We start from the raw sequence: 12,401 nt of genomic DNA, 5'->3' as shown, positions 1-12,401 counted from the left end.
GTGACAAGCCCAGTGCAAAAAGCATGGCTTGTTATTAATCAGGCACAAAGTCTTGGTGTTAGAGATGTGCGACCAATTTTGTAGGGTCTGCAACTTGTCCTATTCATCAAAGCCACCTTTTCTTTCTTTGTGTGCCAAGTGTTTTCCATTCACTGATATGCATGTTTTCTGTTACTTTATATTATTACATCACCCTCATGTGCCCTTTGATAGACTTTTGTTCCCAGTTAGTATTTCACATCAAAACTGGATGGAATCAAAGGTACAGTTGATCAAATGCCAACAGTAAACTCTGTGAGTATTTTTAAAAAAAGATGAAAACCATGATGGCCTGTCTTGAATTTAAAATCAAACTGTGTCTGAAAGTCATTATTTGTTCAAATCTACTTTTTCAATTGTTTCATTTAAGGTTGCAAAGCAAAGCTAAAGATAGGAACTTATAATTAATAATGTGTTCCATATTACTTCAGTTTTATTAAGGACCACCTAAACTTTATAGCATCATATGCTTGTGAGGTTTTAAAGGCTAAAATTCTTGACACTGTATGTGGTACAGTAAGGGGGGGCAAACACAATGTTAAGGTATGAGATTCAAACCTTGCATTCCTCAACACCCACTCCTAGCAACTATTCTTAGCAACTTATGGTGTGCTCCATATATAACTTCCTTTGATTTGTTATTCATCAAGCATATGGAGTAAGTATGTGTTGCCTGTGCAGTGAGCTAGAATGATAAGCCCTAGGAAACTGCTATTTGTCAGTGTTATAAAGCAGATTGCTCTTCTATGGTTTTGATTAACTTCAAAGCACTTTTCACAGGCAGTAATAGTTATTTCAAAACCTGAAATGTATTATTCACGTTCCACACTAGAGTCTTTAGCAGTGTTTATGCCCTTTTCAACAAAATAGTTTTGCTGACTTTTCATATTCTTTTCCTGTTCTGTCAGGATGGCTACCAAGCTAATTAGGCTTGTAAATGACAAGAAGAGGTCTGAGATGGAGAGTGGCGGCACCAAGCGGATAGGCAGGGACATTGAGATGGAAGAGATGATTGAGGAGCTGCAGGAAAAAGTTTGTGAACTGGAGAAGCAGAACGAAGGGCTGAGAAATCGACTGGTAGCTGCTAAACAGCAACTCCAAGTGCAAGGCCGTAGAAACACACCGTACAGTTATGTACAATCACGTATAAACACTGGCCTCAGAAAAGTTCATGAAGTTGCCTTTATGCAAGAGAATCTTAAAAAAGGTACTAAACATAGCTGGAAATATGTATTTTTTCAGTTTTTTTGTTATGCCCTATTCCGGTATTTAGAATGACCTTTCCGTGAAGATGTGATTCAGTGCAATTTTTAATCAGCATGCATCCTAAACCTACAATAGCTCACAGTTAACACATATTTTTGATACAAAATTAAGAATTAATTAAGCCCACTTGCTAGCAAATCTTTCTAGCATTATTGATTGCTAAGATGTTCAAATTCTAAGTGTTAATTTTAAAATTCAGTCAAAAGTGTGAATGTTTGAAATAGTCTTTTTCTGTTTGTTTTTATTGTTCAATAATAAGAAACAAGAACTGATGCTTATTTGTTTCACCTGTGCTAACCCCTAGTTATGAATGCTGTTCAACATTCCAAGTAGCTAAGATGTTTTATGTTTCACACAGCTTACCTCCTCTACTTTTCACATGCAGATCCCTGTGCATTACAGAGACACTGTCAAAGGGTGAAGGGTCAACATTCATACAATGACTGCACAAACTATATATTCCTGATTGCTTCACAGCCAAAAATGTTAATCCTTTGACAGGGAACAGCACATAAAGGAACATTTTCTAACAGTCTCCAAGTTCACCCCTGTGCATCAATTAATTTTTCAGTACCTAACTAAAGCCATGAGACCTTATAGTTAAATATCTCATTTTTATTTTATACGACATTTCAACCCTTCATCTACTACTAGATATTCAGATGCATTGTTAATAGTTGAAAGGATGGCAATGATGAAATTATAATGGGAATCTGTAAAATCTAGGGAGAATATAGAATAAATGTTAGACATTCAGTTCAAATATTTTGTGATCTAGTAGTAAAAAAACTGGCAGTACAGGCCAAGAGAATTGCTATACCGTGCTTTGATGATTAATAAATTTACGGAATAATATCAAAACTGACCATGTAGCTGATAACAGTCAATTAGCATTGCAGCAGACCCTTAAATCCAATAACCCATGCTTTATTATGAAGTCAATATTTTATTTGTAAAGAACGAGAATACAGCGAGGAGAGTGGTGTATAAAAAGCAAGACATCAGCGAGGAAATTAGGACCTAAGGAGCAAAACTTCAGTGAGGGGATTGGGGTTGTAAAAAGCGAGACATCAATGAAGGTAGTGGAGCAGTAAAAAGAGAGACTTCAGCAAAGCGAGCGGGGTATAAAGAGCAAGGCTTCAGCAGGGAGAACAGGGCTGTCGAGAGTGAGATTCAGCAAAGGCGAGACTTCAATGAGGACAGCAGGGCTATAAAACAGTGAGACTTCAGTAAGGGGCACGGCTGTATAGAGAGAGACTTCAGTGAGGAGAGCGGGGCTGTAACAGCGAGACTTCAGCGAGGACAGCAGAGTATGAAGACCAAAACTTCAGCAAGGAGAGCAGGCTATAAAGAGCGAGATTCTAAGCCATTGCCAGCATCTTCACTGATGTGTACGACAACATGGGCCTTACACTAAACATCCATAAAACAAAGATCCTCCACCAACCAGCCCTGCCACACAGCACTGCACCAGCATTCCCCCCCCAACCCCGATTATCAAAATCCATGACAAGGCCTTGGGCAAGGTGAGCTATTTGCTCTTCATACCTTGGGAGGCTATTATTAACGAGCAGATATTGACAAAGAGGTTCAACACCGTCTTCAATGTGTCAGTGCAGCCTTCAGTCATCTGAGAAAGAGACTTTTTGAAGAACTGGACCTCCAACCCGGCACCAAGCTCATAGTCTTCAAAGCAGTAATGATACCCACCCTCCTATATGGCGTCGAGATATAGACTATGTACAGCAGGTAACTCAAAACCCTGGAGAAGTACCATCATCACTGCTCTGCAAGATTCTGCAAATCCAACACTAATATTAGTGTTCTTGCTCAGGCCGACATCCCCAGCATTGAAGCATTGATCACGCTCAATCAGCTCTGCTGGGCAGGTCACATCATCTGCGTGTCTGGCCTGAGATTTCTGAAAGCTCTCTGCTCGGAGTTTCAACATGGCAAGCAAGCTCCAGGAGGGGAGAGGAAACATTTCAAGGACACCCTCAAAGACTCCCTGAAAAAGTGTAACATCTTCACTGACACCTGGGTATTCCTGGCCCAAGACAGCCGAAAGTGGAGGAAAATCATCTGGGAACATCTTGAGTTTCATTGCCTAGAACAAACTGAAGCCAAGTGTCAATAGTGAAAGGGGTATGCAGCAGCCCAGGCACCCCACCCAGTCACTCCTCCAACCACCATCTGCCCTCACAATGTGTCAGAGACTACATCATGTATTGAACTTCTCAGTCATTTGAGAACTCATTTTTTATTGTGGAAGCAAGTCATCCTTGACTCCAAGGGATTGCCTAAGAAGAGACCCCAAGCCAATCAATTATTAAAACAGAAGTTTAGAAAAGTTAAGGATCCAATAAATATTGTGTGGCTTAAAAAAAAATTCTGGTTTTCTAATTTTTACTAGGAATATTTGACAAATTCTGAAAGCCTTTCTGATACAGTTAGTATATCTCAAAAAACATGGCAGTTTCTCTAAATGGACAATGTGTTTGTTTAATCGTAGTCTATTGCGGAGTGGAGACATGGAGTGCCGTAATCAACAGAAACAGTGGCATGGACAGACAAATTTCTGTATTGCTTCTGGGTATCATGACAAGTTGGTGTTAATCTCTCTGCACTTAGCTTACAATGAAAAATAAACTTGACATTCACAATTGTTTAGTTAACATAGTGTTACTTAAGTGCTTCCAGATCTGCAGATGGTAGTTTTATCAGTCCCTTCTATAGCATTATTGTCTATTGTGACCATGTTCATTTATTTCAGAAAATGAAAGGAAATTTAAATCCTAATCCAAATTTACAGAGTACAAGCATTGAATTTCTCATTAAGAGTAGATTTGGTAGATAGATAAATGCAATAATTATATTGCATATCACAAGTACCCTTTTAAGACGCATTCAGGATGGAACTGGGCCTGCAGTCAACTGTTGACATGCCAAATCAGTTGAGTAGTAACGGACTAACCGCAGCACATTGTGTCATTTGGGCAGGAAGTACAATGCAAGTCAATGTTGTCTTAGCGACATCAATGACTCACAAGTATCAAGGTCAAAAACCTATAACGAAAAGTAAGGAATTGGGTTCACTAGGGAAACGTGGTATGTCGGCATGTCACAAACTTTTACAGATGCACCATAGAAAGCATTCTTTCTGGTTGAATCACGGCTTGATATGGCACCTGTTCTGCCCAAGACCACAAGAAACTGCAAAAGGTCATGAATGTAGTCCAATCCATCATGCAAACCAGCCTGCCATTCATTGACTCTGTCTGCACTTCCCACTGTCTTGGCAAAGCAGCCACCATAATTAAGGATCCCACACACCCCAGACATTCCCTCTTCCACCTCCTTCCATCAGAAAAAAGATACAAGTCTGAGGTCACGTACCAACCGACTCGAACAGCTTCTTCTCTGCTGTCATCAGACTTTTGAAAGGACCTACCTTGCATTAAATTGATCTTTCTCTGTACCCTAGCTATGACTCTAATGCTACATTCTGCACTCTCTAGTTTCCTTCTCTATGAACGGTATGCTTTGTATAGCATGCAATAAACAATACTTTTCACTGTATGCTAATACATGTGACGATAATAAATCAGATCAAATCATGGGTAAACTGACAAGGCACTGAGATTGTAGATTCAAAAATTATTTATTTCTCTTGAAGAAACATGTTCAAAGGAAACTGGTTTATTATTTTTTTTTATTTCGGTTACCTTACGGCTTGATTTTAACTTCCAGCTGCAAGCGCAGAAAAGCTAACGACATGATTGGAGCTCAATCTGTCCAAACTGAACTGTTTATCTCTGAGAAAACACACATATAATCTCCAAACAAAAGGGCAATTCTGAGCAACCTATCTCCATGGCAGCTTGGCATACCTATGATGTTCCAAACTAATGATCTTTTATTTTCAACAGAATCCTTTGATTCTGTTACTCATATGACTCATTTATATCTCTAATGTAGATAACAACCCTTTTTTCCCACGCTTGCTAGTTCCACCAATAATTCCCCTTGTTTACAAAGATGCTTTTAGCTTCTTTGATCTGGGAAATACATAAATAATATAAATTCCCTAATGGAATAACCGTAGCCTTCCTATCCCTCCTGTCATGAGAGATTACCTTCGTTCAAAAGACCAAGACATCAGGCAGGATTTTCTGGCCCCTCTAGTTGGTAGAATCTTAATGTTCTGCCAATGGCAACCCCTTCAGTTGGGTTCTCCAGTGGCGAGACAAGTGAGACATACAAAATGCCATAGATTTCTGCGGGACTAGAAGATTCCTCCAGCGGCCAAAAGCCAGCTGCTTCTGCCACTGATAAACACACTGTGGGGATGGTGGGAATGTATGTGGATGGGAGAAGTGGAAAGAAAATCCCACCTAAAGAATCAGTTTGTGTGGAACTACGCAACAGCAAGTTGCATATAACATTGGTGGGAATTGTTTAATGTGATAATGTAAAACACAGTATAGATCAGAAAATTAAAGTCACATGCATCAAGAGGCATACAGTAATCATGAGGGATTTCAATATATATATGGACTGAATAAAGCTAATTTGTACGAATGTTATGGAAGATGAATTCTTGCAATGTGCACAAGATGGTTTTCTAGAGCAGTGCATTGAGGAACCAATCAGGGAATGGGCTGTCTTAGATCTAGTATTGTGCAATGAAAAAGGGCTAATTAATAAGCTTTTGTAAAGGAGCCATCAAAAATGTGTGACCACAATATAAAATTTTACATAAAGTTTGGAAGTGATACAGTTCAATCAGAAACTAGTCTTCAAAAAAAACATTTATGAAGCTATCAGGGGCAAATTGGCCATGGTAGATTGGGAAACTATGTTAAAAGTTATGATGGCAAACAGGCATTTAACATTTCAACAAAAATACATTCCTTTAATGCATAAAAGCCCAGCAAGAGAAGCGTTCCAACAAAATAAATTAAGGGTTGTATTAAATCAAAGAAAAAGGCATATAGAGTTGCCAAAACAAAAATGGTAAGCCTGAGGGTTGGGAACATTTTAGAATTCTACAAAGAGGGGCCAAGAAACAGCTCAGAAAGGGAAATGGAATATGAGAGTAACCTAGCAATAAACATAAAAATGGACTGTAGAGCTTATATAGGAATGTAAAAAGGAAAGGATCAGCATAAACAAATTTTGGTGCGTTACAAGCAGAGTCAAAAGTATTTATAATGGGGAATAAGGAAATGGCAGAGAAACTAAACAAATACTTTGTGTCAAAATAAAAGCAAATTACTGCAGATGCTGGAAAATGAAACCAAAAGAGAAAATGCTGGAAAATCTCATCAGGTTTGGCAGCATCTGTAAGGAGAGAGAAAAGCTGACGTTTCAATGACCCTTTGTCAAAGCTTTGTCAAATACTTTGAGTCTCTCTTCACAGAGGACAATATTAAAACCTTCCAAGAAATATTGGAGAATCGAGGAATTGTTATAAACAAGAAACCACAAGATTAGTTTGTAAAAAGTACTTGAGAAATTAATGGCACTTAAAATAGATAAATCATTTGGGACTGAGATGAGGAGGAATTTCTTCACTGAGGGTGGTGAATCTTTAGAATTCTCTGTCCTTGAGAGCTGTGAAGAATCAGCCGTTAGTCCGTTCAAGATTGAAATCAATAGATTACTGCAAGTTAAAAAATATGAAGGGGAATGGGAATAGTGCAGTAAAATTGTGTTGAAGTAGATCAACCATGTTCTCACTGAATAGCAGAGCAGGCTTAGAATAGAAGAGCTTGAAGGGCTCAATGGCCAACTTCATTGCTATTTCTTATGTTTGTATGTTCCTATTAACCGAATGGTGGAGCAGGCTTGAAGGACCAATTAGCCTACTCCTTCTATTTTCTATGTAAAGACTGGTTATCTTTTGAAATGTAATGATCCCAGGTATGTTAACCAGTTCCTTGACCAAGTGTTTCCACTTACCTAATATTTTACTCTTTAACTGCTAGAATCAAAAGATATATCTCTAAAACACATGAATTATGGAATCAAATTTTTGCAACACTCCTGGTTCCCATCCTATTTCTGAATTCTATTGCATTGCTACCTCGCAATCTTGGTTTTATAGCTTTCTCCTTGCTTCCCCTTGCTGGTAATTCAATCAGTTTGATGCAGGATCTGCTGATGTGCAATATAAATCATCAACGACTTTGAGGAAACAATTTCAATACCTTGTCTAACAGCATTTTCATTACCTTTCACCTTTTACAAAGTTTTTTAGAACTTGTGTGAATACACTATGCTTTAAAACTGTACATTTCATTGTAACTATTTTCCAAATATGTGGAAAAATTGTCAAAAATTTCAAAAGGTGACAAGATTATGTCAGTTTTTTTTTCCAAAACTCAATACCATTCATGTCAAGCTAAATATGTCCGGAAAAGTTTTAACACTTTAACTCTGTAAAACCAAGCAATTCCTCCAGGTGTTCTAGTTTCCTCCCATAGTCCAAAGATGTGCTAAATTGACCCTAGTGTCAGGGGGATTAGCAGGATAGATGTGTGGGGTTACGGGAATAGGGCCTGGGTGGGATTGTGATTGGCACAGACTCGATAGGCCAAATGGCCTTCTCCTGGACTATAGGGATTCTATGATGCCACAAACTCAAATCAAACACTTTTATATTTTTTGCCACCCATACTTGATGAAAACAATAAAACAAAACCATCTGTGACTAATTTTATGTTTTGCTTGTTGTTTAATATACATTACATCATTTTAATCTCTTTTTTAGGCATGAGAGTTCAAGATCCAGAGTTGACAACAAGGTCTACCCAACCTATGCTTCCCAGATATGGACATAGCTTGCTTGAAGATGCCAGAGCTGAAGTGCGAAATCTGTGAGACTTTCTTTCTTTACTATGCCTCTCCACTGTTATCCAGGTGGATGGGTTTACTGTCACCTGGTTCCATTCTTGACTACCTAATCATATCCAAAATATCACTTGCAATGGCTTCTATGGACTATAGGCTTCTACTGTACTTACACCATTAACTCCAAGGATGTTCCCTTGGGCCTTTCCTATTTCCTACATGCTACCTCTCAGAGACATCAAGTGAAAGCTAGCATAAGTTTTCACGTGTATGCTGATAGCATGCAGCTGTGCCTCACCACCATTTTCTGAAATCCAGTACTGTATGAGCAAAAGCTTCCTGGAAATAAATACTGGGAAGACTGAAAACATCGTTTACGATCGTACTACATACTCTGAGACTCAGGAAGTTGCCAGGGGAGAGATGGAGTCAGTAACTAGAGAGCAACTAGACTGTTCGCAACCTTGCTGTCATATTTAACCCCAAGATTGGTCTAACCACATTTGTACGATCACTAAGACTGCCTCTTTCCACTGCTAACTTTGTCCACAGCTACCAAAACCCTCATTCATGCCTTTGTTACCTCTAAATGACTATTCTAGCACATTTCTAGTTGACCTCCCAAATCTTCCTTCTGTTAGCTGCAGATCATTGCAAACCCTGTTGTCCATTGTTATACAGTAACAATGTGCACAGTAATATATTTGAGGTAGTTTTTAATTCTGGGAAGAATAAAGTTTGACTGTCAAAAATGGGATAAATTCAACTAAAGCAGACTGAAGACTTTTACACTTAAAAGATTGGGACCAAGTTGACATAAGGAATTGAGAGTCATGAATATTATAAATCAGCAGATGGGCTTAATTAGATGGGGAATTGAAGATGAGGTGAATGCATTGCTTGCAAAGAAATGCAGCTCAAATAATTGTTTTGTTTTTATAGTTAGAGCTACAGTTAATTTCAAAACATTCAGTGAGCCCTGGAAGGCTATGTCATCATGGTGTGGGGTGGAATTTCTGAAAGTTCCCGGATTTCAGCTTACCTGTGTATTTGGTAGGGGAGTAAGTGTTCCACAGCAAAGGAAATGACCATATCAGAAAGGTGTTGCTGATAGCAGGCTCCAGACACAGCAGTGTTGCTATTAGTGGACTGTAGTTGAGCCTCTGGAGAAGTTGCAGGAGCTTTTTGATAGTTATGTGCAGCTTAGGAGAAGTCCTAGGGACTTGGGACGGTGACAGAAGGTCCCTGACTCCATGCTGAAAAGAATTAGTGCAAAGAAGAAGCCCTGGGTGCCACATATCAAATTTGGTTTACCTAGTGAGATTGGAGCTTGATGAAATCCAGATGCTGTGCCAGCCCAGTGAAGTAGGTGGCTATTAAAGACCTGAAATGGCACTGGTAAGTAGAGGCTGGAATATGGACTCAAAACCCAGGAGAATGAAGTCTTGTGAGTTGGGACTGAAGCACTGGGAGGTGTGCAGTTGTTGATGCAGTCCAAGTTGTAGCAGCTTTGAGGGAATTCAGAGGCTTGATCTTTGAAAGTGAAAATTCAGAGTCTTTCTTGAAAGAGGCATAGTTTCGATTAGATTGGTTGACCCTGGTCACTGGAGTCTGAATGGGTTGCTGAGAAATCCGTGGGATCTGTCTTGATTCCATTTTCTACTTTTCCCCATATATGAATTTAGATGCATCTTAAAAAACAATCTGATCCCTGTATTTTGGCATTGATCAAAAAAGCGATATGATGGCACCGTGGTTAGCCCTGCTGCCTCACAGCAATAGGGACCCGGGTTCAATTACCTCAAAATGCAGGGCAGGGGAGGCTGCAACTTTCCTTGTAGGGTCTTGAGGAGCACTCCAGTTGCTCATGGCTCCACAGATCAAATCTTGAGCAATTAATCAAGATGGATGCTGTCAAGTATTGTGTTTTTGATAAGAAGTTGAGCCCAGGTCGCATGTGCATGATTGGGACAACTGAGGGGTGGGAGAATTAGTGGGTAGGGAGATGTTAGAGATCCCATGATACAAATTGGGTGGCAAGGTGCCACACTGCTGCCTCACAGCTGTGGGGACCCGGTTTCAGTTTCTGGCTTACGTCACTGTGTGGAGTCTGCATATTTTCCACGTGCCTGCCTGAGTTTTCTCTGAGTGCTCCGGTTTCTTCCCACAGTCTGAAAAACATGCTGGTTAGGTGCATTATGTGCATTAGGTGCACATGCTAAATTGTCCCTCAGTGTACCCAGGCGCCAGATAGCGACTAGAGGATTTTCATAGTAATTTCACTACTTGTAACCCTACTTGTGACAATAATAAAACTAAAGCCAGTTTATAATCATCCATTTCAAAGTGTTCAGCTCATAATCCCCAGGATGTAAATTAATGCTTGCAACTCTACAAAAGAATATTTCTCCATTCTTCTTACTACTAAAAATTTATGATGTAGTTCCTCTACTTTAAGCATTCCCAGTTTCTTTCAGGCACTGTTGCTTTATTTGCTGGCTGTACAGGGTACCTTCTTTCTCATCTCCCTTACTCTTCATTATTATCTATATATGTGTGAATCATAATTATGTCTCATTCTGCTTAACATTGAGGTCTGGAGGCCTGTGAACTTTAAGAACTACTTAATTCCATTATCTTCCAATTAACCATTTTGGTTGAGTAAACCGAAGGTTCAAGTGCTGCTCAAGAATTCTTACACTTAATTCAATTTGATATTGTTGTAACATAGCAGTTGAACTGGAATAATTGGATTGGAACCAGTTAGGACAATTTAGTCGATTACAGAACTTATCGAATAAAGTCACACACTTTTAAATAATATGGTGGAATAAAGTGATTTGGTGTTTATTAAAATTGCTTGTATTTATCTAATAAATAGATGTGTTTGCACCCTTACTACATGTTTTTGGTCATATGTATCTGCCAATATCCTCTTTGCTAATTACAATGCCTACATTTCCCATTAAATTTTCCTTTATTAACTTTCACCAAATTTGTTAGTGATCCAACTGAATCACTCAGTGCTTTCTCAAAAAGAGTTTGCATTTCTTTTCCCTTGGTAACATTTCCAGTAGCCAAAACAAGATTTTAAACAAAATTAAAATACTTTTGATGACTTCAGTTTCTGGCTAATGCTTTGGGCTTTGACTGGATATTTTGCCCAGAGCAGTAGCTGAAAACAGATCTGAGCATCTGCACTGCGCCCAGTTTTCCAGGATACATCTGTATATAAGCCAGCCAAATAATAATAGTTGTCTCCAAGTCTCCAAAATTATTGAAGAAAAGCTTGAGGATAACTGCAAAAGTTTATTCATACAAAATTTACATTGTTTTATTTAAGACAAGGAGACTATATGAATGCATTTAAGTTTCAAAGAGAGCCCAATGATGATACACTGATTGTAGTTTATTTTTCATATTAAATACACTACAAGCAGGGATATTAAACTGAGAAAAAAATAAACAGCACCTCAATTAATTCTGATTGACATTCTTTAAAAAGATCATTTCAGTTTTGGAATTAAATATCTTCCAATTAACCACTTTAATTTGTTGATTAATGAAATGGAGAGGGACAGGTGAAAGAGATAAGTGGAAAGTAAAGAGATTGTTGTTTTAATCCTAATTTGAATTCTTTAAAATGTTGCATTTTGAAAGAAAATTGGAGGTCTCCAATTATCCTTATTATCAGCTGTGTTGTTGATAATTAGGAGGTACAAGTACTATGACTGATTGACATGTCATTTCATTGATTTCAATGACCTTTTATATCATTTTTCATCTTACTAATTTGTTAACTTTTGAATAACATACTTGACTAATTCTGTTTTGAAAATATTAGCAGACATCTGCAGCATAGTCATGATGTGTTTGATCAGATTCTGTTGTTTAACACAATTAATGCTTTCTGATACAATTGTCAGTGAGAATTGCATCGAGTCCCAGAAGGTGCAGATGGAAGAAATGGAACAAACTGTTGAGATACTGAGGGAACAGATTAGGAAGAAGGATAAAGAATATGAAGAATCTCTTCTGCATCTCCGAGAGCACCAGGCAACAGGACAGAGGTAAAAAAAAAGACTGTGGTTTTTTTTGGTTCTTAAGAGTGTTGAACTTCTATTTTGTAATTGTAGGTGTAAGACAGTGGCCCAGATTTTGTGGTCATCAGCGAAGTAATATTGCTCACCACTAACCTTTAAGCAAGCTGCCAAAAATATCTAATAATTTCTGTGGAGTGG

The 12,401-nt window shown here is 38.5% G+C and overlaps 1 protein-coding gene across 8 annotated transcripts in view; it reads left to right on the top strand.

Annotated features, from left to right (window-relative positions):
• rpgrip1l (RPGRIP1 like) overlaps positions 1–12,401 on the top strand; it is a 212,816-nt gene that overhangs the window by 34,091 nt on the left and 166,324 nt on the right. For all 8 annotated transcript variants that reach the window (XR_013886469.1, XM_080187007.1, XM_080187008.1 and 5 more), the window contains exons 4-6: positions 948–1,246; positions 8,081–8,186; positions 12,087–12,230. Coding sequence is in view for 7 of the 8 variants with exons in the window: in XM_080187007.1 (XP_080043133.1) it covers positions 948–1,246; positions 8,081–8,186; positions 12,087–12,230 (549 nt within the window). In the remaining variant the exon portion in view is untranslated. The remainder of the gene's footprint in view (positions 1–947; positions 1,247–8,080; positions 8,187–12,086; positions 12,231–12,401) is intronic.

Source organism: Carcharhinus amblyrhynchos, chromosome 4 (genome assembly GCF_965287045.1).
Source record: "Carcharhinus amblyrhynchos chromosome 4, sCarAmb.v2.hapA, whole genome shotgun sequence".
NCBI lineage: Eukaryota > Metazoa > Chordata > Chondrichthyes > Carcharhiniformes > Carcharhinidae > Carcharhinus > Carcharhinus amblyrhynchos.
The sequence above is the reverse complement of the archived record's forward strand: the minus strand, read 5'-3'. Positions and strand labels throughout refer to the sequence as shown.